We start from the raw sequence: 27,128 nt of genomic DNA, 5'->3' as shown, positions 1-27,128 counted from the left end.
TCAAACTTGAGGCTGCACAAGAACTATCTGAGAACTTTGTCATAAACACATCTCAGCAATTCTGAGACAAAGCATTTTTTCTTCGTAATAAGTAGACGGGTAATGCTGATGCAGGGGTCTGTGGACCATTCTATGAAAAATATTGTGTTGCAGGGGTTTTAGGTGAAAGTGTTGAGATTAGGATTAGGCAGAGGGGAACTGGGTTTCCCAGATAATTGTTTACACTTTTCATTCCATAGCCATTGATGTGGCCATTATGATGTTCCAAATATTTGTGTGTTTTAAGCAGATAACATAACTAGAAGTAAGCTACTATAAGCAGTAAGGCTGCAATGGTTGAGGCAGTAAATTCAGTAACTTTATTTTTCCACTTCCATTAGGTTCCTTGAACAAACAAGACATTTAATTTTGGATCCGAAAACCACATTTAGCATGGCTTTACATCTGATGCATCGGTCTTCCAGAAAGCCAAAGAACTGTGTTCTGTTGGGGGAGAAAAAGATAAGCAATTCTGAGACAAACAATCATTTCTTAAGTTTGTTAAATAACTAAGCCAAATCAAATACATTTTACAAATGTATAGAATACATTTAATTATATGAATGAAACCATTTAGTGGGAGGTTTAAGTGATAGGAGAAAAGATAAGGGAAATGCTAAGACATTTGTCTCCAAGAGAAAACAACAAAAGGTTCTATATAAGTCTGACAGTCAAGATTAAAAGATTAAAAAAACTATATGAACTCTTATTTATTCTCCAATGCACTGATAGTGCTGTATCTGTGTGAAGCCCCTAAGGGAGAATAGCCTGAAGAAACACATCAACAAAGCTCTGATTTTTTAAAAAATTACCCTCTTCTAATATTTTTTTCTACTGATTTATATGAGGCTTATTGTATGTTTCAATTTTTGTACTAAACATTTCACCAGGGCTCTGCTATCTTTTGAACAATAACAATTTATTCAGTGCATTTCTAACTGTTTGTAGTTAAAAATGATGATGTCATGGGTTCAGCACTTCACATCAGGCATATTTCTAATATTTCTAGTAATCAAACCAACCTCATGAAGTAGTTATTATTAATCAGTTATCATTTCCTTCTCTTCTGCTAACTGGACACTTCTCAGAACCCTCTTTTCTTAGCTTTATCTGCCCCCAAATATCTTCCCCGAGCTGTTGATACAGGTTGTCAACACTTTTGGAGCATTTCTAAACCTAGATCCAACCACAGCTTCAGCCTCTGGCTAGTTCTTCCTTCCTAGCAACAAAGACATTTAAACCCTAAACCTGAAATCGTAAAACGTTAGCAGCTCTAAATGCTGGCCATTATACATTCCTTGATTTCACACAAACATAGTATCATCTTCCTTAAAATATTTTGCTCTAATGAATACTTTCCTTTAATAGATACTTTTCAAACTCTGGGAATTGCTGAAGCAAGGGAAAAAATGTTAGATGATCTATAGACCAATTACCATTACCATGAGTTGCCTTGTGATTTGGGGTGAGTTCTTTACAGTTTGGGACAAAGAATTAGTAAGTATTTTTATTATTTTATTATTCGGTTCAGGATTATTATTCAAGCTTAACTTGGAATTATACAAGGTGGCATAATTCACCTCAACAATCATTGAGTAAAATCATAGCCCTGAGTTTTAAGGAAAAGAATTGGAAAGGAAAATGCAAGTGGAGACACTATACACACCCCACTGCTTCATCTGGTTTTTTCTCCCTATCACTCCTCTTTTTAAAAACCCAGTGGCCAAAATGATAGGGCTTCTGCCCGTCATTATATAACAAAAGTGCTGATTATGGTGAAGGGCAAGGGGGAGTCCTAGCTAGAAGTTCCAATGTATTAATAGACTTACCCTTGAAGCATTTGGGGATTTCAATGGTGCCGTCTATACACTGAGCATCCTCTGTATAGCTACACTTCTGTTCCTTATTTTTGCAGAAGAAAGAAACTTTGTCACCATGCAGCATTCCATTCTTAAATTTTTCCTGGAGCTTTACTCTCTCTCCTTGGTATATCACAGTGGCTTTTTTCACAGACAATTTACAAGATGCTGAAAGAGAGAATATTTGTAGTCAAGACTTAAGAATTCAGTAAATATTTCTTAAAGAGAATATAGCATTTGAACCAGTAGATGTGTACACATAGCAAATTGGTTAAGACGAGAAGAATCCAGGGATGTACAGGGTGTGTCAATATGATGGCCAACAGCAGTTCTCTACCAATAGAACCATTAGTCATGGCTTCCAAGATGTCCTTTTCTTCCCCTGCAGTAGCCACATAAGATCAGAACAGAAGCATCAGATTCTCAGCTTTGGTGAAAAAGAACTCCAACTAGATATCGCATTCATGTCAGCCGGCACTGCCCCACTCACATCCCATTTCCTGAGCTGCTGTAGCCGTCCGTTAGCCAGCCACTGTGAGCTCACAGATGCTCCTTTCTCTGAAAAATTGCCCTCAGCTACAGGGGAGCCACCTCTCCCAGGAAGTTATGCAAACCACCCCTACCACCACCCCCAGGGTCAGGGAAGGGAGAACAGCTCATACCCAGTGACTGGCTGACGAGGGGATATAAAAAACAGTTCCCCTTGCCTCTTGGTGGAATTAACTCCAGGGTAGAATTCATGCTCCAAAGCTCCCAGTGGGATCAAACAGAAGCTGGACTCCAGCCGAGACCAAAACCTTGTTCAAAACATAGTCCCTGGGTCAGCAGCAGCAACATCTCCTGGGAACTTGGCAGAAATGCAAATTCTCAGTCCCATCTCAGATCGACTGAATCAGAAACTCTGAGGGTGAAGCCCCCAAAATCTTGTGTTTAAACAAGCCCTCCAGGTGACACTGATGCAGAGTGAAGTTTGAGAACCAAGGCCCTACCCTAGCCTACCTGTCTTACTCTCTTTGTCCTAAGATACTCAATAAATGAGTTGTACTCGAATCCCTGTCTCAGGCTCTGCTTCTAGGAGACTCCAATCTAAGATGCCAGTCATTTGTCATTTTGCCTACTGTGCCAAATTTCCTCTTTCTACTTAAACTGTCTAGCCCATAGCAACCTGAGCAGAGTTACAATGCTAGATTGTTGTTCTTTGCATAAGCATGACACTTATGGATTAAGGGTAGATACCTAACTCAAAAGGAACCAGCATCTCAGGGAAAAGGTGCCAATTGGTGATGAATCTTTTAGCTGAGAAGTCCTGGTATAGAGTTAAGCCATGTTTAAGATGAGTAAACAGAGAGATTCAGAGATGGGAGAGGCCATTGAGATACGGAAAGAGTAGCAATAGTTTCTGACTTTCAGTTCCAGTCCTCAGGAGTTGCATTTCATTTCATTATCTTCAGTACCCATGTGATTGCCTGTTGCCTTTTTATAACAATCCCCCATTTGCTTGAACTAGGTTGAATGTGTGGTTGGTTTTTGCAAAAAGACGAACCTTGGCTAGACAGAGCAAAATTAGGATGCTCATAATAGACAAAGACTTCAAAGCAAATATAGAAAGCCCACCTGATCTTCGATTATACAATACTATCAATGCTTATGAAGGATCTGCTTATTTCATGCAGTTTAATATCAAGGAAGCTTCCTAAGCATGAGGCTTCTCCATATACATCTGAGTCCTAAAGTCTTTCACGTGCCAGTAGCTATGAAGCATGTCTGAGCAACAAGTGGAAAGTGATTGGAACAAGAAAATGGCAAGTAGAGGTGATCCGCTGGGTAAATTCAGAGACCTTGTAGGACCTCATCTACGTTTCCATACCTTTACAACTCGGGCGTGCAGACCAGTCTCCCTGTTTGGTGCATTCTACTTCTTCTGGGCCATCCAGGGCGTATGTTTCATGGCAACCATATGTGGCTTTGTCCTTGTAATAAAGTGCTTGTTTTGCAGGATAGTTCACAAATCCATTGTCTGGTCTTGTCGGGAACGGGCATTTTACTTCTAAAAAGTTTATTCAATAAGACATATTAATAATAAATAGTAGTGCTGGCCAGCTGTTATGGAATAGTTATGTTCTTGTCCCCATCACACCATTGAATCATTGGGTGTTCCTGTGACTGAATGTAATTTCTATGTACCTTGTGCTTAATTCTGTCCCCCTTCTCTTATACTCATGGCACTCTGGACATTTATAAAGAACAACACTTTGAAAGTAAATTAATGATACTCTACTAAGTTCTTTGGGCTTTCACATATAATCATAAGGTATTATATATTGATAATTTCATCTCCACACAGTCTAAGATGATGGGTTTGAAAGAAGAAAAACAAAGTCTGTCTCTTGCAAGCAACAAACCATGAAATTAAAACACAGACTGTACCCCCCACCCATGCACACTTAGCACACCATTCTTTGGTTTTAAAATAGTAAACCTAATTGTTATTGTTGTCTTCAGACTATGCAAGAAGCCAGCATGAAATATGTCAAAGAAACATGGTGCTGCTTCCTGGCCTCCTTAAGAGCCTCATCAGTAGAGCCCCAAACCCATGTCCTTATCTACTGCAGTACAAGAAAGCAAGGCTGCGGCCAGGAGCACAGTGTTCTTAGGAAGTACTTTAATGAGGTAGTTAAGAGCTTCAGAGTTGGACTGCTTGGCTCAATTTTGGTTCTCCCACACACTGAATAAAAAAGAATCCATTCATCTACAAAAAATACTGAAAAAACATAGTGGATGGAGAGAAAGCTCTTCTGTATAGAGGAAAGCCAGGGAATAGATGTAAAAGGAAAGGTGGAAAGTCACTATTTTGCAACTACCAATGTCATAATTGATAGAGCCAGTGGATTCCACAATGACTGCTAGAGAATGGGTATTCGTATGGTTTCAAAGTAGCACCCACAGGCTGCTTAATAATTCCAAAGGAAAAAAGGTGTCTTTACCAAGAAGACATATGTGCCTCCAATGTGATGTGACAGAATGTATCTTTTTTTTTTTTTTTTTTTAAACAGGATCTTGCTCTGTTGCCCAGGCTACAATGCAGTGGCATCACCATAGCTCATTGCAACCTCAAACTCCTGGCCTCAAATGATCCTCCTGCCTCAACCTCCCAAAGGGTTAGGATTACAGGCGTGAGCCACAATGCCCTGCCATGGAATGTATTCGTAAGAAAAATATTTAACCTGAATCTAATCATGAGTAAGTAATCAACCAAATTCAAATTATGGGACATTGTATTTTTTTTTTATTTTTTTTTTTATTTATTTATTTTTTTGAGACAGAGTCTCACTCTGTTGCCCAGGCTAGAGTGAGTGCCGTGGCGTCAGCCTAGCTCACAGCAACCTCAAACTCCTGAACTCAAGCGATCCTCCTGTCTCAGCCTCCCGAGTAGCTGGGACTACAGGCATGCACCACCATGCCCGGCTAATTTTTTCTATATATATTTTTAGCTGTCCATATAATTTCTTTCTATTTTTAGTAGAGATGGGGTCTCGCTCTTGCTCAGGCTGGTCTCGAACTCCTGAGCTCAAACGATCCGCCCACCTCGGCCTCCCAGAGTGCTAGGATTACAGGCATGAGCCACCACGCCCGGCCTGGGACATTGTATAAAACCACTACCCTGTACTATTCAAAAATGTCAAGGAAAGACAAAAGAGGCAGAGAAGACTAAAGAGACATGACAACTAAATAAAAGTGATTCTTGATTAGATCCTTCATAAAACAAAACACATGTATAAAGGATACTTCTGGGTCAATTAGAAAAATTTGCATCTGAAATAAATGTTGCATGATATATTGTTAATTATTTATATTATTATAATTGTTTAAATTATTATTGTTAATAATTCAAAACACATTAAATGGCTTAGGTACAGTAATAATATAGAATGTCCTTGTTCTTAGTACATTTATGTCAAAGTATTTCTGGGTGTCATGACATATACAACTTATCTTAGGATGATTCACCAAAAAAAAAAAAAAAAAGGATCTATCTATGGAGAAACAGAGAAGGAGAAGATGTCACAACATATCAACAATTGATACATCCAGATGAAGGGTTGATAAAGAGAATTTACTGCTTAGGACTTGGGAGAATTAAATCAGATGACACTATGTAGCAGGAGACCGGTGCCTGGCCCATAGTTAAGTGCCCCAAAAGGTGCTAGTTACAACTGTTATTCGTAGGTTCCCAGCCTAAAAATCACTATGGTTTAAATCATTCAATACGTATATGTAGTAGCTACCATTAGAGAAGTTAACAGTCCTTAGAATATCTTCTGTGTGCATGATAAACTCTATAATTTGTCTACTTGTTTTGCAGCTGACAGATTCAAAGAGTAATGACAGATCAAGCTAAAGGAGGAAGAATTTTTTTATTTTTTAAATCAAATATTTCTGTGATTCTTAAATTTAGGTAAAGATCATAAAGACTTAGGACAATAGGACTGCAACACAGTTTTTACCTTCATCTCCTAGGACTCCCCAATTTAACCCAGGCGTCTCTTCACAAGCCTCACTGGAATATTCAGCTGTCCGTGGATACATCCTGCCCTTTCATGCCTCCCTGACTTAGCACATCCTGTGCCCCAGTGTGGCGTGTCTTCCCCTCATTCTCCACTCCTTCCCCAAGGCCCATTTCAAGGGTCCCTGCCTCTGGGAAGCTTCCCTAGGTAGCTCCAGACAGATAATTGCATTATATATAATTCCCTCGGGTTAGAAGCCAGGTCTCATTCATCTAGCATCCCCAGTGCCTAGCACACTGCCTGGCACACAGGAGATGATCAATAAACATTTGTTGCACAAGGTAATTGGAAACACTCCACAACAGTTGGACTTTTCGATACTTTACAAAAATGAGATTCGACACTACCACAATTACTTTGTCTTATCATTGGACTTACCCCTGCATTCTGGTAATTCAGTCCAATTTCCATATGCTGTGCAGGTAATTGTGTTATTTCCAAACATCGCATGATGTGGCAAACATTCAAGGACTGCTGTGTCCCTATAGAGGGAATTGTTTCCAGCTGATGGCTTATAAACACTAAGTGTTGCAAAATTAGGCACAGGTGGTGGAGGGCAGGTTATGGCTGGAAAAAGAAAGAACTATCATTTCTATGAAAGTAATTGAGGCTTTTAAATATACTCTTTCCAGAAAGAAAAAAAAACCCCTAAAAATAAACTTGAGAAAATGCAAAACATGATCAAATGCTAGGGTGAAAACAGTTAATTGTAGATGCCAGATAAGAAAATACGATCCTCAAATCAGATACCCAAGCGAGTCAAAATACTAAAAAAGAAGTAAATTTAAGTCTTGCCACAGCTACTTTGCCTTTTATAATAACACAATGGTTAGGTTTCCATCAGTCTTTGATCCACATGCTACCTTGGAAGATGCTCCTGAAGGCAGAATTGGAGGAGGACATTGCTAAGGGACCATCCTGAAATATCGGCTGGTGACAGCAACGTGACACAGAGTTGTGAATCTAAGTTCCATTACAAGTTCAGTTTGTTTTTTCCTATTGAATACCTCCTGGTTTGGGACTCTGTGTGTATGGAGCTTATACAAGTAGCTTTAAGGACCCAGAGACGTGGTCCTAGCTTGTCGCCCTGACCTGAGTAATATGGAGTTTCAACAAGTTCAGAGAAAGTTATACTAACATCATAGAACATAGTGTGGACCAAAATGTGATTCAACTTGAATTATCTAGATTCTTACTGCTCTAAGTGTGGTGCATGGGCCAGCAGCATGGGCACTGCCTGGGAGCTTGTTGGAAATGCAGAAGCTCAGACCCCACCACAGATGTGTGAGTCAGAATCTACATTTTAACAAGATGCCCAGGTGATTCATATGGACAGTAAAGTAAGAGAAACGCTGATTTAGATTAGATTGAAATTAAGGTAGCCTTTCAGCTTATAACTAAAAAGAAAGTGAATTTACATAATTGATATAAATCTGCTTATAAGGAATACTATAGAAACTCTGATGATTCCCACTGCTGAGTAAAAAAGTCTACTTAATTTATCCAGAAAAAGCTTTTTGTTTTTGTTGTTCATTTTTTCTTAACCTAGTATTTATTTGAAATTGCTTTACTTTCCACTTGCTTTTGCTGGGACAGACCTCATTGAAACTTTGAAGAACTGTAACTATTATTGTAACACCTGGGTCTCCTGGTCAAAGATTGGACTTACAGAATCACAAGTTAGGGAACATAAGGATGCCCCTCTCTGGATCAGTAAAGCCCGCAGATGACTCTGACTGCTTGGCTGAGTGTCACCTTGCAAACCAGCAGTGCCTTCAGGAGGAATCTCAACCAGCTCCTGGGATGCAAGGCCCTTCCGTGGGCTCTTATCCTACGGTGGAGGTCACATCACTAGACTTACTCCATGAAGGCTGAGCTATGTCGTTTGGCCTTATAGCCTCAGTGTTGAGAACAGGATCTGGCATGTATTATGTCCTCAATTCGTATTCACTGAATACATGAATGAATCAATGAAGGAGGTTCCAGAGTGGAAGATGTTTGATCTCACTGTTTGCAAAAGTTCTCCTAGTCAAACGGTGACAGTCCCCGACAGACCAATGCCACACATATCCAAGCGCCTGCCAAAGCACTGGAGCATTGGAGTTGACAAATTACTGGCTTGAGTGAAGTGATTACTACCAGGTAAAGGGTACAAAATGCATCCATGAGTAAAAGAGTCCCCTTCTGTCATTCCAAAGTGATTGTTTCATCCTTCAGAGCAGGATGCTATCGGGATGAACATTCCCCATAAGGGTGAACAACCATCTCGTTGAGCCAGGACTGAGGGGCCTCTGGGGCTGAGGAGTTTCCAGGGTATTGGACTTTCAGTGCTAAAACCAGGAAAGTTCTGGGCAAACCCTTCCCATAAGGGACCCATAGACTCACGAGCACAGACAGGAAGCTCCTGACTCCATGTTCCTTCCTCAGTGCACGTAGCAGATTTAGTTCCATTCAGATAAAATCTACAAAAGGAAAATATAATCTATCAAGCAGTAAAATAATCCTCACTAGCATCTCAAATGTCTTCTCTATTGAGTACTGCTTCATATTAATATTATTGACTTCTTTTCCATCTTATAGTGCTGTTTTCTTGAGATTTTTTGGTTTGTTCGTTTATTTTAGAGACAAAGTCTTGCTATGTTGTCCAGGCTTGTCTCGGACTCCTCAAGCTCAAGTGATCCTCCTGCCTCAGCCTCCCGAGTAGCTGGGACTACCAGCACACACCTCCACACCCAGTTTTTCCTGAAGATCTTAGCACTCATCTAGGGCCCAAGGAATCCCCTAGCCTACGCTGCAAGTGAGTCACTAGAGAGTTCTGTAGGTGGTGAGTACAGGAGCCATACCCCTAAATTCCTCATCTCCAACTAGTTGGCCAAGTTAACTGCATAAAACAAAGAACCATCTCTTTTTCAGGATGACAAAAGTGAATCAAAGGGAGTCATATCTACTATTCATTTTCTTAGAGCCTACTGACATGAATGTGTAAAAGCAACGCAATCTATTTCCAACGAAAGTGTCACATTCTGTCCTTGAAGCCAATTCTTTTCAAGGTCATTTGTTACTAGACCCACACATAAATTGGTGTTTCAGATGAAAGGACTGTATTTCTCTTTCACACACAGTATTTTTTAATCTCCAATCCCAAACGAGAATCCTCAGTAAAAATTTGCCCTAATGCATAGCCAATGTGCTACTGACGAAGTCACAGAAGTGCCTTTGCTCGTAAGGCAGCTCAGCCACGACTGCTTTCTTCCCATGGGCTGCTGTCCTGCGGTAAGTGACCTGTGCTCTACATCATCGCACTCCCAGCCTGCCCCGTAGAATTCTCTTCTAGAGACTATGAGGTTGGCCAGTCAAATTAGCCTCATAACTAAAGCCCAAGTCTTATTTCTAAATAACCCCATGCCAAGATTTGGCCCAGAGATTATAAAGAATTCTCCTCCAGGCTCAATCATTTCAATGTACCTCCTGAGATAAGTAATTAATCAGGAGCAGAAAAATTAGATATAATGGTGACTTCATAATTCATTAATTGTTATATTCTCCACTTCTTACTCCACCCTCAACATCACTGTAGTATTCATTAAAAGGAAGACTAAAATTGATTTGTATTCAGCAAGTCCAACCTAAAGGCTAGAAACAAAATATGGACCAGTCTTGACATTTAAAGAAAGGGCATAGAAATGTGCTCTGTTAGCTGTTTAGTAGTGGTTTACTTACCCGGGGTTACAAGTAAAACTGATTGCATTGGGATATTCGAAAGTGGTATAGCGTACTGCTCCATTTTCTAAGATTCCAGCAAAAGGGCAGACTCTGGCTGTGATTTAAAGATTTAAAAAAAAGTCAATTTCTATTTATGAAATTTTTAATTAAAATTAAAAAGTATAAACTCATTTCCATCCTTTGATCCAATAACTCTACCAGTAACAGTTCTAAGAAAGCAATTCAAAATACGATGAATGATATATGCACCAAGGTGTTCATTACACTGTTACTGTTAATGATAAAATCTGGACAATCTAAGTGTTCACTATCAGAGGACTGTTTTAATTAACCATGGTAAATCAACAATTGAATTATTATGCAGCCAATAAAAATATAAATTATGAAAATTATGGAGGTAAACTCAACTTTTATGATATGCTGATGAAAATAGAAAAATACAAAATTGTACATATTGTCTGCAATGATGCAAAAATAGAAACATGGAAAATAAGAAAAAATGAAACAGTGTTCCAGAGTTATGTCTGATTTAAAGAAAAATTTTTCCTAATGATGTTATAATTTTTTATTAAAAATTATGTTTAGTCTTTTTAAATTAAAAAAAGTAAAATCAACTTGTATGAACATGTATAATTTTGACAAAGGTCATGTCCATATAACCAAAATAACCAGAGCTCAGATAACTCTTTATACCTATTTTTACTGCTTAACTTCTACATATAATTGCCAGAAACACAATCTGGTTGATTGCTCAATATTTGACTGTAAAAAATAATGCTAGCATGATCTCACAGAATCATGTTCTAAGGAATAAATAAAGCAACCATTTACCATAATGCCATAGTGACATATACATAATTTGCATTATATTATTAATTTATTGTATTTATTTATATTTTATTATTAATATAATTTATAACATACACATAATTTAGATGAAATTTATATTTGTTTCACTCTGCTTTCATTTGAGGCAAAGTCCAAAGATATGATTCCCCAAGTTTTGTTTTTCCAATTATCTCCTTGGCATCAGTTTATATTTCAGAGTATCTCCACCACTCTTTTTTATTTTTTTATTTACTTTTTTTAAAATTTTTAGTTATTATGGGTACATAATAGTTGTATATCTTTATAGGGTACATGTGATGTTTTGATATAGGCATACAATGTGGTTTAATCAAATCAGGGTAATTGGGGTAGCCATCACCTCAGGCATTTATCATTTCTTTGTGTTATGAACATTGCAATTCCACTCTTTTCGTTATTTGAAAAGTATACCCTAACTTATTGTTGATTATAGTCACTTTGTTGTGCTATCAAATACTGTTCATTCTATCTAACTATCTAACTATATTTTTGCACCCATTAACCATCCCCACTTTATTCCCCCTCCCCTTCCCAGCCTCTGGTAACCATCATTCTACTCTCTGTCTCCATGCGATCGATTGTTTTTAATACTTAGCTCCCACATACAAGATTTGTCCTTCTGTGTTTGGCTTATTTTTCTTAACATAATGTTCTCCTCCACTGCTCTCTTAACTTCTATAATGTTTTGCTCTCCTTTTATTATGGCAGCTCTCCTTTTTCAACCTCCCCTATTTCCAGGCTATGATCTTCTCCTCTTCTCTAAGTAGTATCAATTGCCCTTACTCTCTGCACCCATGGAGAAACCCCCAGTGCCTCTCATTTCTCCCCAGCTCTTCACTCTGCAGCCTCTCTGGCCCTCCACACTATGGGCACAACAAGGTACGTTATCTCCTCGAAACGTCCAGAATCCCAATGAGGGGAGAGAATGTGAGAGAAGGTGCTGACTTACGTGTACATTTCAGAGTGTTGATGGGCCACATCCCTGTGAAAGGGCAGGTAAACCGTCTCATCCCACCCCGGGACACATAGCCCGGCTTGCAGGCGTACACTATCTGCTCCCCTGGGTCATAGGCTGTTTTTAATGGAACAACTGTAGAAAATGGTAAATCATCTGGCTTGGGACAGGCTGAAATAGAGTACAAAGCAGACGGTTAAGAAATCTCTATTTGCATTTTTAAGTTCAGCGAGCACATAAATGAAAATACGTAATGCTACCAATAATAAGTATACCAAGTTCCATACCAATACTTCATATGCAACATCTCATCTAATCTTAGCAACTATTTGAAGTACTATTAATATCCCCATATTACAGGTCAGTACACTGAGGCTTAAGTCAGCTGAAGCTCTTACGGAGGAGCTTTAAGCGTGGCCATATTAAAGAATAAGCATCAATCCAGTCTCTCCAGCATCCACTCGAAAGAGAATTTAAAGTTATCTTTATTGACCCCTGACATATAGGAAAGGGTTGGATATATCAATTATTCTTCAAACTCAAAAAATACTTACTCCGTCCTGCAATAGCAGCGTGGCAGAGAAAACTCAAGAACAAGATGAGCGCTGGAGAAATCATTGTGGATGATTCACACTGGCACTACCAAAGTGGTTTTCCTCTACTAAAAAGAGAGATGCACGCATAAAAGTGCTTAAACATTAACCATTTTTTGTGTGTGTACTTTTATCTTTGTAAATAAAAGATAAAGTATCATGATTTGAAAAGAACTCTGAGACCCACATTCTTTAATCATTTACTCTTTACTTTTGCAGGTCTGTTGTGAAATTTTGGGGAGATGGTTTCTGTCCTCATGACATTTTTTTTAATGGCACAAAACACTCCATTATTGCCTCTGACAGAATCTTGGTGATTTCCGGATTGCCTAGACCTCTCATTCTCCATCTTTTATTTGTGTATGTCGTAGATGAAGCACCACAAGGTTGAAGCTCCTGTTCCAACCCACAGTCTTGTCATATAGACTTAGAACAATCACCTACTCTCTGTCTCACATCTCTAAAATCATGTTTTTGGATGTATGATTCTAAAGACCATCTTCAAGAAGGCACCTACAAATTTGTTGCCCTAAAAGTTTAGCTCAGTGGCCAATCGCAGTGGCTCACTCCTATGATTCTAGCACTTTGAGAGGCCGAGACTGGAGGATTCCTTGAGGCCAGGGGTTCGAGGCCAGCCTGGGCAATGTAGCAAGACCTTGTCACTACGAAAAAAAAATTTTTTTTTAATTGGCCAGGTGCAGTAGCATGTACCTGTAGTCCCTTTACTTGAAAGATTGAGGCAGGAGGATCAGTTGAGCCTGGGAGTTTGAGGTTGCAGTGAGCTACAATGATGCCACTGCATTCCAGGCTGGGCAATAGGGCAAGACCTTGTCTCAAAAAAGCAAACAAACAAAACAAACCAAACAAAAAACCCTTAGCTCAACATCTTCTCTCACAAAATGACTATTTCTTTCTGATGCACCTTTCATCTCTAGTTATTAACAAGATCCTCTGGCACCTCCAGTTATGATCTTAGAACTGTCCTTGAATTCTCAGTCTTCTCTCAGGTCTGATCAATGCAAAGTCCTGCTTATCCAATCTTAATACATCTTGGATCTGTCTATACAGATTTCTGCATCTGTTCAGGAATTGGAAAGTTGATATGAAATGACAGGTTGAGACTCAATGAAGAAAAGAAGTTGAGTAGGAAGAGAGAATGAGCCAACACTGATGATGTTACTTGGGAGGGTTCAGAGGGGACCATCCTTGATTCCATACTTCTCTCATACGTCATTTGCTCTAAGAGACTGAACATACAAATGGACAATGGCCAGGCCATATATGAAAATATTATAGAACTCTGACCCACAAACTCTGTAGCAACCAGTCTAGGAAGCAAAACCACAACCTCTGCAGCAATTGGCTCAACTTAGGACCAATCAGAGAAAGTCAAATATGTTTCTCTAACCAATCGCATGAATGCTCCACTTCTAGTTAGCCTCCCTCCATCTTCCCCACATCAAAAATAAATCAGGGCGTACTTGAAGCCTTCTCTTTTTTCTATTATAAAGCTTTCCTACTCCTCTGCCTGATTTTGAGTTTCTGCCAAACACAAGTGATGACAGCTGACTCCCTTGCTATAGCAGGCTCTGAATAAATATCCTCATATTTATTTATATGCTTGTTCTCATTTGGGTGGTCTTGGTTTACATCCACAGGTCTAAAGTTCCTTGGGACACTTAGGCTTGAAATATCTTCATGTCAGGCAGTGATTCTTAAACTACACTCCCAGTGAACATTGTGTTCCATGATAAGAAGAAAAGTGTACTGCCACCAATGTAAAATAATGGTGGTCCTTCTCCTTTAGTCCTTCTAAGGGGAAGGATTCTTGTTAGCTGGATAACTCCCAGATTCTGCTTTATTGTGGAGAGTTCCCTTGATGGATGGAGAAGAAAGAAAATTAATGAAGTCGAGAGGGGCCACGTTCTTTGCATAAGGCACTTGTGAGAAAAAAAAATTTTTTTTTAAAGAGTAGCCAAGTTGTTCTATATAATAATATCTGAAGTATATGGGGAAAGAGAGAGAGAGAAACCAGATAGGTTGGGCATCAGGAAAGGAAAACATGAGGGGGAAAAAATGGTTAAAATTGAGAAGAGATTATTTTTCGCAGCAGCTGCAAACTGAGTGATCACCATTGAGAGGAAATGATGGGGAGATGGTTTTTAATGATGTATGCTAATGGACATACTCCCCTGCATGAGGAAACTTTCTAGAGGGACAGGAATATTTTATACTTTATTTTAGATGGTTGTTACTCGGGTACATGCAATTTTCAACACTCATTAAACTAAATGTTTAAGATCGGTGCCTATATTTAATTGTACCTCAACTGAAACAGAGTGCACTCCTTCCTTCCTAATTCAGTCCAAAAGTCACGAGGAAGACCCGAATGGAGCAGTCATGGTGGTCTGTTTGAGGCCGGCAGCTTGGCGGTGTCCACAAGATTAGCTACATACAAGGGATTGAACAAACAAGCAAACATATTAAAGGATAATGGGAGTCAGGTTTCTCACTGATGAAGAGACGTAAGAAAATGGAAAGAAGGAAAGGTCACATGATCCCTCTGGTACTGGGTTGGAAATGGAGATAGTACAAATTCTGCATATATATAGACAGATACAGAAATAAAGAGAGATATAATGGTATGTGAATATGTGTACGTATGAATGCTTGTACTTACATGTAATTCCTGACTCTGTCCACTAGGATAGCCTGGAAGCAACAATATACACAGTAGCAATGAGCACACATAGTGCCTAGATCTTGGTTTCTAAATACAGCTCACCACTGAAAGGCACCAGGGCTCCTTGGAAAATTGACTGATTCTTGGAGTGGGGCAGGGAAAGTAGAAGGTAAGGATGACATATCATGTTGTGAAGAATGACTCTAGTAATATCAGAGAATGATAGGAACATATCAAAAGGACAGAAAAGCCATTTAAAGGGCCTCTCATTGGTCAAATATGGAATAATTTGTGTGTCAAAATAAGTAATAAAAGTAATGGGTAATAATCCATTGAATAAAATAGAAATCAATGAGTCTACATTGATAGCAATAAACGAATTAACAAATATATGGGGAGATAAGAAAATTCTTCCTTACAGTAGAATGCCAAGCAATTCATATAGGAGGAATGCTTGAATTAGAAAATTGCAATTTGAAAATCACCATAGAAATATTGAATTCTCGAAGTATCAATAGATGCTAAAACTAGGGGGTGCGAGTGGGATGGGAAATGGGATGTTCATGCAGCCTTGACTGTGTCTCCACTTAAAATAATTATTACAAAGGGGAAAAAGGAATTTATAGGGGAAGAACCTAGAAGACACCATCTTAATTAAGTAATCAAAATTAATATTGCCATTAATGGGACAAATTGGCACGTGTGCTTCCCCATAGTATGCAATGAGAAAAACACAGCATCACGTCTGCCATATTGCTGCCCAAAACATGAAAACCTGGGCTGTGTCATGACAAAGCATTGTATGCACCCAAGTTGAAGGACATTATGCAAAATGACTGCCTGTAATTTTCAAGAAGGCAAAAGCCATGAAAGTCAGGGAAAGACCAAACGAACTTGGGACACATGAGAAGTGGGGGCACAATGGAACACTTTTGCTACAGGAGCCGGAAGGGACATTTGATGAAACTTGAATAAGGGTTTCAGGGTATAAGGAAGTCTTTTGTTCTATGCTTGCAACTTTTCTGTATGTCTGAAATTAAAATATAACTAAAAAAGAAAGAAAAAAGAATGTGTACCCTTTTTGTGGTTTCCTTGAGAGTACTTTAAATGAGATACTACTCTTAAACTGGATCCCATTATGCCCCAGATTTTACTTGCATTCCCCCTAAAAATCAATGCCATGCATAGAATTTTCTCAGTTTCCAGTTTGCCCCCCTCTCTTCCTCTCCCTCTCATCATTGTCACTTCACTCCTACTTGCCAGCTGGGGAACTCTGAAAACTGACACAAAATAATAGTAAAAGGAAAACGAAGAAACAACTAAATCAAGCTTAGTTTGACAGCTTTTGTGGGTTTTGTGGAGAGTCACGTGTGCTTGTGTTTGTAACTTGTATTTTTACTCTTTGGCTGGTAAAAATTTCCCTTGTTTGTACAATTAAATACAAAGATAATGGATGGCAATCTACACAATTAATAAATTATGACTATTATTAGTCCTGAGTGCTCTGCCACTTGAACATGTCTCAGAAGTACAAGATGTTCCCAGAACTCTTCCAAAAACACACACGGGTCTAATGAAAAGCCATTAGGAGAGATGAGATGAAATTGTACCATTCAATTCTTTTCATCTTCCAGTTTGTGATACACTGTTAGCACCATGCAGTTGATCTGTTAGACTGATCTATCTTCCTCTCTATGTCCTTCAACGCACACCCCCCAAACTAACCTGTGACAATAACTGAGGAGCTAGCCAATAATCGATGTAAAATGACATTTTAAAGACACATCTAAACTTACCACCGAAGTTTCATTTGGCAGAGCAAATGGAAAAACTGTTAAGGAAAAAAATCTATGGAATTTTGGCAAATCAAGTGGCTGTTTTGTATTGTTGAGGTTTATGCTCACCAGTAAAGATTGGCAACGCTTGGATTTAATGTCACACTTAGTATGTTACATTTTATCAATCATGATCAGGAATACATAGGCATACAGATATGTAGGTTGAAGAATACATAACAATATTTGTTTCAGAAGAAACATATGCCCTCGTATTTAAAATTCTTGATGACTTTATATCCTTTCTTACCTTGATTTGTAAATTAAACTAGAGAGACCTGGACTCAGAGTTCAAGGTTTTGTATTCCTGAAACCATGTTGCATCACATGTTCAAAAACTTTCTTATTTACTTCACAAGCAAAGACTTTGACCATAACATTAAACATTTAGCAACAGTTTAGATTTAAAAAAAACAAAAAAACTGCTTTCAGGTTGTCTCTTTCTGGGTTGGAGTCCTAGCTAATATCCAAGCTTCCAGTGAAAAGATACAAGTGCCTTTGTTCCTATGATAACAAAATCTATCAGGAACTATGTACAAATTTGCAAAGTGGATATGGAAACATGTAACAGGGCTTAGTGGGCATGAGTAAATCTGTCTAGAAATGTATAGTCAGCCTAAATCAGCACTGAGACATCTTTGTGTGGATAAATGGAATCCCTCTACATGTAAATAGCTTTTACCTTAAAAAAACAAACAAACAAACAACAAAAAGAAACTTCTATACCCTGCAATTTCTACCTTTATCTAGAGAAGTTATTCTTAATCTTGGCTGCATATTAAAATCTCTCAATTGTTTTTTTAAAAATATCAAAGCCTGGCCTCTAGTCTAGAACAATTAAAACATAATTTCTGGGAATAGGACCTTTTTTAAAAAGTATCCAGGTAACTATGATTGTAGTGAGGATTAAGACCCACTGATTCAGCATGTCAATGCTTACCTAAGTCAAGTTCAACTAAGAGAGCTCCACCATGTACATTTTCTCTCTTGCCGGAGTCAGACTATTTTCTATGCTTTCTGTATTACACAAGTCTTGATCTCTTGTGAATTTGCTCCTGGGTTCTATTAATATTAATGCATTAATTCTTTTATAAACACTTACTAAGCCCTTACTAAGCTGTACTTTGTGGTCGATAGTGTAATTTCAGAAGCAAGTGAGACTTGACTATTGTCTATGAGGAGTTCGCGGTTTACCAACACTGAGGTACAATGCTACAAATATAATAATAGAAAACAGTGTAAGGTACTTGTGTATCCCAGCATGTAAGAATGTAATGGCAAGGATGAGGGTATTCCAGGTAGTTGCCAAAGCAAGGAGCTATAAAACTGCAGGATGCACCCAACAGCTGCAAATACTTGAATGTTGCTGGTGCAGATAACTTCAGGTGAGGAATAGTGGGAAGCAAAGCTGGAGATGGAGTAGGGACTGGATGACAAAGGCCCTTGTAAGCCATGTTTAGGAGTTAGAACTCATCTTGAAGGCAGTGAAAGGGAAGAACAAGTTCAGGTCTGTATTTTGGAAATAATATTGACAACAGTGTAGAAGACATTTTGAGGTGAGAGGGTAGTGCAGCGAGAGAGAGATTGGAGGAAGAAAAACCATTGGTATATTGCCATGGAAACTCATCTTCCATTCCACTCTCCAAACCAACACTGCCTTCTGTGATGTTAGTGAGTGGGAGACACTTCTATGAAATGAACAGTATGAAACTGGCCACAGGTACACCTGACTATGATGAACCGGAACATGAGCTGCTCTCTTGAAGAGGGAAGGATTCTGCCCCACACTTTGCCTGCTCCAACCATGGCCTAACAGAGCAGAGTCCTAGCAAAAGGCTAAGGACATTACTTAGAAGTTGGAGGGAATTTTGCTGGGCAGACTTGCCAACCCCAATGTTTAGGTTTTGGATTGGATTTGGAGAAAAGTTTCCAGATATAGTTGTGATGTGGAGTCTGGGCAGGCGAATGTGAACCAAATAGAAAAAGGAGCATCGTGTCTTGGTTCCTCATAGAGTGATTCCATCAGAGAAGAAGGGTAAACCCCCAACCATGGCCAGAGTGTGATTTCAGGGTTGAGGACAGAGGTCTTAATCAAGGTATACTTGAGTTGAAGCCCTGATTCTGCTTCTTAATAGCTGTGTCATCTTGGGCAAGTCACATTCTATGGTCAAGTTTTCATGTCTAAAATAGGGTAAAAATTAAAATCTCCTTCAAATGGTTGTTGTCAGGATTAAATAAGAATACATGCAGAACACTTACAAAGTGTCTGGCTTATAGTGAGTGCTTGACAAAATTTAGCTTTCTTCTTACCGTTAATATAAATGCCTCAGATGTTTTACCCCTAAGTACTTGAAATTGCTACACAAAATCACACAAAAGTAGGCGTGTAATCTATGTGTGTTAAATGAGCATCCTATAATGATACTGCTCATCCAGCTTTAGTTCCCATGGGCAACGTAATTGTAGGTCTCCCCCACTCCAGGAACTTATCTTTATATAGACGATAATACGGATGCTTCTCTAAGATTCAGCGGGGTCATTATGTCACCCAACTAACAGCCAGTGATTACCAGAAATCTCAGCCAGTTGCTCCAGAGCCAGCCTCTAAGATGGCTGGATGTTCTCAGCCCTCTGTCTGGTCTCGGCGTGTGGGTGTGGTGTCGGCCTCCAACTCTCCCCCTTTCCTGCTTCACATGAAGTCCCTAGTTAGGACAAGTTCGAGACAAAAAGGCTGTGACACTCTGGAATACAAAGAAGGGAACACTGAGACCTTGCACACAAGTGTCATTGACATATTTAGAAACATATTGTGAGAAATCCAAAGAAAAGATCGATATGATCTCATCGCTAGAGATTCTAAAAGGGAATGAGGTTTAGCAGATGAGGGCCTGGGAATAAGATGCTGAAAATGCGTTCGCTAATGATCTGATGGAGAAAATGAGGAGGCAGCCAGAGAAACTAACATGACTCCCCCAAGAAGTTTGTCCGATGAGCTCAGATTAAAACAAAACAAAACAAAAACATGTTTTTTAAAAAAAGGTTGGAGGAGGGGAATATTACATGGAATGAATAGAAAGTGCACCATAAACCAAGTCCATAAAATGTCGGGAACTCAGCTGACTAAATTCAGGATGAGATAACGATTGCAAACAAAGCAAAGAAAACAAAGAGTAGAGGTCAGGATGGAAAGAGAAAGGAAGAGGAATTGGACTCATGAGGAAGATGGTTCATGCCTGTGGGATTACATTTTTCTCATTATGAAAGTAATACAGTATCATTTCAATCAACCTGGGAAATAAACATAGGAAACAAATTAAAATTCTATAATATCATCACCTAGTGTTATTTCTTTTCAGCATTTATATACGTGGAAATCAAAATCAGGATCACACTCAGTATATAATTTTGTATTTTATTTTCATATCAAAAGCCCTTTCCCAGATCATTATTTGTGTTTTCAAAGCTTGCTTTTTTTTTTTTAGTGACTGCATAATCTTCCACCATGTAGATGTTCTATATTTATATCATTTCTCTACTTTTGGATATTTAGGTGTTATCTTTCATCATTATGAATACAAGTAGCGTTCAGATTCTTTTACAAAATTTTTGAATAAATTACCTTCTTAGGATAGAGTGCTAGGTATGGAATTACTTTCACAAAAGGTAAAACGTGTTTGAGGTTCTTGATGCATATTGCTTAGTTGCCTTCCCAAAAGGTTAGCCCAATTTATGTCCCTGCTTACTATGTACGAAGGTTCTAAACATAGTATAAGGCTAAAGCTGACAAAGAGAGACCTCAATTTTTTAATTTTTAGTTTTCTTCTGGCTTACTTAGTAAAGAAAATTAAACTCACACTGAGAAAAGCAACATAGACATCGTGAAGATGGAACTGAAGCCCAGCTAGAAAAGAATATAAACAACCAGCTATCCAAAATGAATTTAGGGGCTATAAACCCAAGAAAATATATCCCAAATTGCAAGAATTTATAATTGTGACCCCATGAACACCACTGTCAGAAAGCTCTACAATATAGGAGGGTAAAGAAGACAATCTAATAACATGAAGGTTTTACTGAAAAATATATGTACAACATTGTGATACTTTTAGGAATATACATAGATAAATGTTGGAAGTTAATGCTCCAAAATATTAAGAGTGTTAGAGTTAGAAGGAGATTTTTTCTTTCCTTTATTTCTTCTCTATCTGCAAATTTTATGTAACATGTTTGTATCATTTTAAAGTGGGAGAGAAAAAAAAGAAATTTAAAAAAATGATAAACAGAAGAGTTGCCTGAAGATGCAAGAGGAAAAGCAATGGATTCTGACAACCAGTAAGCCTGACATAAATCCACAGCCCCGTGGTATGAATTGTGAGACAGATGGTTTATGAGCATTTAAATAAATGCGAAATGGTCATTAAAACACCAACATGAGCTCTCTTCAAACATTTGAAATTTATAACAAATTAAACCCAATTCTGTTTTTGATATAGTTATTAGGTTAGTAGATAAGGAGAACTACTTTAGCTATAATGTATGTCTCTCTTTTAGCAAAGGATTGGATGACTTATGTATCTGTATCTTTGGGAGAAAGATACTGAACCGTGGAATCGGGACTTAGTCCCACTAGTTCACTTGGCAACTGCTTGTACAAACTGTCTGTGAAAAGTTCTGCCCAAGAGCTATCGTATGAAATACCCAAACCCCATAGAGTTTTATTAGCTCTAATAGGTCTCGATTACACAAAAGTAAAAGGAAGGCTTGGAGAGTATTTCACTGTTTTTAAGAGAGCAGAGGCAAAAATGTCTCCCACAAATATCCTCTCTTACTTTTTGCTTCAAATTTAAATCTTTAAATTTAAAGTGAGCATGGACACCCAACAATGTTGATTTATACTGGCCTCTCAAGAGGATCATGAATCTTCAGAAACATTCTTATAATATCTAGATACGTGAACAAGCACACATATGTCAAGGAGCTTTATAGATGACTGCCCTTGTCTCCCAGAACAAAATAAATCCAACTTATTATTTAACCTGTCAAGAACATTTGTGATTTTCCCTTTGTTTCTGTGTGTTCTCTCATTAATTTTCTTCACCCTAGCGTGTCCTCTTCATCTATTTGCTCTGTGCCAAAATCTTCACATTTATGTGCCAATATCCCAGAGCCAAGAACCCTCACATACATGCCTCTGCCCACTCAGTCCGTTATTTGAAAAGCTGATGATTAAGAAAAACTTACAAGAAGACAACTATAGAATTCTTTCCCCAGGCCTACTCTATTCAATATTTTCAACCAACTGAATAAAGAATAAGAACAGAACTCTACAAATTTTCAGACGTTGCACAACTGAGAGAATGTGGACGGAGTGGATCTCAAAGCTCGACACATCAGCCAGAGACCACAGGAAAAATTTCACAAGATCATTGTAAATCTTAGCATGTAGGTTGAGTAAGTAGGGAAGGAAGCAGTTCCAGTTTGAAGAAGTCTCAGATGTTTCCATCGACCACAAGTTTAGCTTGACCCACTAGTGACACAGCTGAAATGTAATTGAATTAGGCTGTGTTCAAAGGCACAAACAACTCCAATCTTGGACACAATTGCTTCTTTGGTGAGACCAAAGTTTGGCAGTTCTTCGGGTGCATATGGAAAAGCCAGGCCTCTCTGAAAGATAATGAAGAGTGGTCTCAAAGTCATGTACTAGGATAATAAATCAAAGAATCATGCATGTCTACCCTAGAGAAGAAAAGACTAAGAAGGCTGTCTCCAAATAGTTCAAGAACCATTACGTGGCAGAATCTTTAAATTTGTTTTGAGTTGTTTTTGAGTGCAGACCTTGGATTAATGAGTACCAATTATAGGCAAGAAGAATCTAATGTATGAAAGAAATGTTTAATAATTAAAGATTTTCAGCCATAAAATGGGCTTTATCAACCAGTGGTGAACATCCTGTCAATGACAACAACAAGTCTTCAGCCCTTGAAGTTCAACTGAGTGATCATTGCAAAGAATAGATCAGGTCACTCTCCTGCTTAGACACTGCATGGCTCCCCATTAAAATTAGAACAAAATGTAAACCACTCACCATAGTCTATAAGGTCTTCCATGAACTGGCCCCTGCTAACCTGTATCAACAGCTCCCTCCCCTTTCCCACTTTTCGTTCATTTATTCATTTATCCTATGAATGCTCTTTAAGGCCAACTATGTGCCAGCACAGCTGTGAGCAAGGCAGACAAAAATCTCTGCCTGGAGTTGCTGACATTGTAGTGGGAGAAGAAAGAGAAAAAAAATAAATAAATAGGTGAAGTGTCAAGGGTAAGTGCTGTGAAGAAAAATAAGCAGGGCGAAAGGAATGGCCAGCAATAGATGGAGGTGCTATTTTAAATAGAGCAATCAGGGCCAGCCTCCCTGAGCAGAAACCTGCAAGAAGAAGATGAGCCCTGTGGATTCCTGCAGAAGCATCAAGGACAAAGCTCTGGGTCTGGAGGGAGGTGGACATGTCCAAGGAAGAGGGCAGTGAGGCTGGAGGGGAGGGAAAAGAAGTGAGTGAGTTCGGAGCAGTGAGGGGAGGGGAACAGATTTTGTGGGACCTTGCAGGCCAAGGTCAGGATGAGAATTCTACTGAGTGGTATGAGAAGCCACCAGAAGGTTTAGAGAAGAGAAGTGACATAGTCTGTATGATGTCTTAAAGGGACCATGCTGGTGGCTGTGTGGGGAATATGCCGTACAGGGCAAGATCAGGGAGACCCACAGGTTGGGTTTCCTGGAAGCAGTTGCTGAGACAGAGTTTGGGGTGCGAGAGGTTTATTAGGGACCGATGCTGGTGAGGGGAAGGGGGCAGAAGCAAGACGGGGCAGAGGAAGAAGCTGAGCTGACAGGCAGGTCCAGCCAGCCGGGGCAGCCCAGGGAGGGGGAAGCTCTGGAGCAAGTGGTGACTGTCAGAGCGTCCTGAAATGGGTGGGCCTTTCTGTCCCCTACTCGGTCACTGCATAGGACCTTCTATCATTGGGCTGCTGGGCAAAAGAAAAATAAGGTCCAGCTACAGTGGCTCAGGCCTCTGATCCCAGCATTTTGTGAGTCCAAGGTGGGAATATTGCTTGAACCCAGGAGTTTGAGGCTGCAGTGAGCCATGATGACACCACTGTACTCTAGCCTGGGCAACAGAGCAAGACCTTGTCTCAAAAAAAAAAAAAAAAAAAAAAAAAGATTAGGGGCTTGGGGCTTCTGGGGAGCGGGGGAGGCATCACAGGTGGTGGATGAATGGAGGGAAGAGAGCGAGACAAGCCAACGCTGTCTTGTACAGAAGAAGCTTTGCAGACAGCAGCCCTCAGAAAGCAAGCCTGGGGTAAAAGTTGTGAACCCTTTAAAAGTGTTAGTTAGACTTTTAGTCTGTTTTTCTTGTGAGTTAATTTTTCCTAGATCGGGTGAGGGGGGCCTTAGAGAGCCTGTTCGCATCTGCTGTTTACTTCACTAATGTAGACTTCCTCTACAGATGCAAAGATGCCTCCCAAAGGACAGCTTTGCAGGACTATTCTTGTGTTTGCAGCCCCTCTGAGTAGCCATCTCAAAATATACCACCAAAGAAGTCTATTTTGGAGTGGCATCTTCTTGGTTTCCTTCACCACCAACAGGCTAAAGTACCACCCTGTCCCCCATTTATTCTGCACCTCCTTTACCTCCTCCATCACAGGTATCATCACCTAAAATTATCGTTATGCATTTGATTATTTACTTATTATCTGCCTTCCCACCTGAAGTACAGGCCCCTCCAGGGCTGACTCTGTCTTTACCTGTTGCATCCCCCGCACCTAGACCAGTACCTGACACACAGTCAGTGCTCCAGAAATATTAATGGCTGTTGACTGACTGATGAGGGAAGCAAGGAGTGAACTTATGTGGTTGCTCGGAGCCATTTCCCCAGCAACACCCACCAACTGGAGATTCGCTTCCTCCAATAAACTTCTCTTCGGAAAATACAAATGCTTCCTGGAAAAGTTAAGCCTCATTCGTATTGTAATTGCCTGAATTGATTCAATCAGATTGTATATGTCACAGGTGGCGCAGCATTCCATGGGTAAGCATTTTGCTTGAAATGGGAGGGATATCTTGAAGGGGCGTCTAAGCCTGGGTGGCAGCTGGAACAAGAGTCAGTATGATTGGCCCAAAGAGAGAAAGGGCAGAAATGGGAAAGATGCAGAAAAGAAGGTGACTGGTAGGGGTCAGGACACACTACCCCAAAATATGACTGTAGGAGACCAGAATACACCAACCCAAAATATGCCTCTTTGGCATATGGATTATTTTGAGCTGATTATTTTGAGAACTATAGACACAGGAGTAACTCTGAAGAGTTGCCCTATTGTAAGGAAATTTACACTATAATGGAAATCACTAGATACTCTTAAAGGGTGGAGAAGGCACGGACTCAACTCTGCACAACAAATGGCCCCGTTGCACGGTACTTTTCCTGCCCGTCTAGTCTCAACAGAGTCTTCTCCACACCCTTCTTTCTTGGCTTCAGAAAAGGATGGTAATTAGGCCTGAGGCTTAAACTCTTTGAGATCTACTCCAGAGATTTACTCATTTCTCCATGGTTTCCTTCCATGTGTACATGAGGTATACATGCTGATAAGCTTCTGTTTGTTTTTCTCTTGTTGATCAGTCCAGGGAGTCCCAGCTAAGAACTATGAAGGGTAAGTAGAAAATTATTTTCCTCCCCTACATGACCAAAGTTCATGCTATCATCTTAACACATCTCTTGAGGCCTTAGCAGCGGCTGTGTGCGAAGCCTGAGTTAAAAGATCAAGATTGCCGTAAAACAGTGTTTCTTAACCTTTTTCAAACTAATTTCTTAAAATAAACCAATGCATTTTATTATTTAATGCCTGTCCTCAGCTAGTAGCAAGATAGAGCTTCCTGTGCCTATAAATGGGGGAAGAAATGGCTACACCTGTTAACTCTTGCTCTCCTCCACACATAGATGTTAGTCCTTGAGATGTATTTATCAAACTCAGCATTTTCTGATAAACAAAAAACTTGCAACCTCATTTCAGGTTGTTTGAATGAAATATCATGACTAAAACTAGATCAGAGCAATGGTCATAGGAGAAAAAAATATTTTGTCTTGAAAAATAGTTTGGTCATACGATAACAGTGTGAGCTTTGCACTAGCCGGCCTGCTACAAGGCTTTTAGTTCCCAGCTGTGTGGAATCAGGGAGAGGGCGTAGTAGATTACCTTCAATGGACGCCATGTTGGGCAGCTTTGCTTGCAAACAATGTATACTTTGCTTCTATTTTAATGTAGGCGCTCCTAGAACACAAATTCCCCAAACCTGACCACCGCCTGTTGGGACTTCACTGTGGAAGGACCTCCAAATGCTCCACAGCCTTAATTCAGGTGAGTACAGTCACTGCTGGTTCAATCCAGCCTCTCTGGTTCAGTCCTATGTCTCTCCAACCTCTCCCCATTCTCTCTCCTAGTAGGATGGACAGAAAAAAGGAGAAAAGAGGTGAAAGAAGAGAAAGGGATTTGTATATGTATCATCTCTCTTCTCCATTGTACATATGAACTTTCACATAGTAGAAAGCTCTCTATTTGTGAAATTTCCCAGTATACGAAGTTCAGATGTTCATATTAATGTTAAAAACCTTTTGTAGTTATGATAATTTAGAACTACGGCAGGACATTAGTGTTTAATAATTATCTAACTTTGGGAGGCTTAGAAGGGAGGATGGCTTGAGCCCAGGAGTTCAAGACCATCCTGAGCAATAGCAAGACCCCCTCGCTACATAAAATAAAAATATTAGCAAGACATGGTGGCACATGCTTGTAGCCCCAACTACTCAGGAGGCTGAGGCAGGAGGATCACTTGAGCCCAGGAGTTTGAGGCTGCTGTGAGCTATGATGATGCCACCGCATTCCAGCCTGGGTGACAGAGCAAAACTCTGTCTCTAAAAGAAAAATTTTTTTTTAATAGGTAATACATACACATGTTAAAATTATTACT

General features: G+C 39.4%; 1 protein-coding gene across 1 annotated transcript; it reads right to left on the bottom strand.

The window, feature by feature from the left end:
* Positions 1-336: 336 nt before the first annotated feature.
* Positions 337-12,663, bottom strand: APOH (apolipoprotein H). The gene is made up of 8 exons (XM_069482792.1): positions 12,563-12,663; positions 12,003-12,179; positions 10,184-10,280; positions 8,849-8,925; positions 6,842-7,030; positions 3,766-3,945; positions 1,869-2,066; positions 337-483 (listed from the first exon to the last, which is right to left on the bottom strand). The coding sequence occupies exons 1-8, from the start codon at positions 12,624-12,626 to the stop codon at positions 428-430; spliced, it is 1,038 nt and encodes a 345-aa protein (XP_069338893.1). The 5' UTR covers positions 12,627-12,663; the 3' UTR covers positions 337-427.
* Between the last annotated feature and the right edge of the window lie 14,465 nt (positions 12,664-27,128).

This window comes from Eulemur rufifrons, chromosome 9, assembly GCF_041146395.1.
Source record: "Eulemur rufifrons isolate Redbay chromosome 9, OSU_ERuf_1, whole genome shotgun sequence".
NCBI lineage: Eukaryota > Metazoa > Chordata > Mammalia > Primates > Lemuridae > Eulemur > Eulemur rufifrons.
This window is presented reverse-complemented; position numbering and strand designations above follow the sequence as displayed.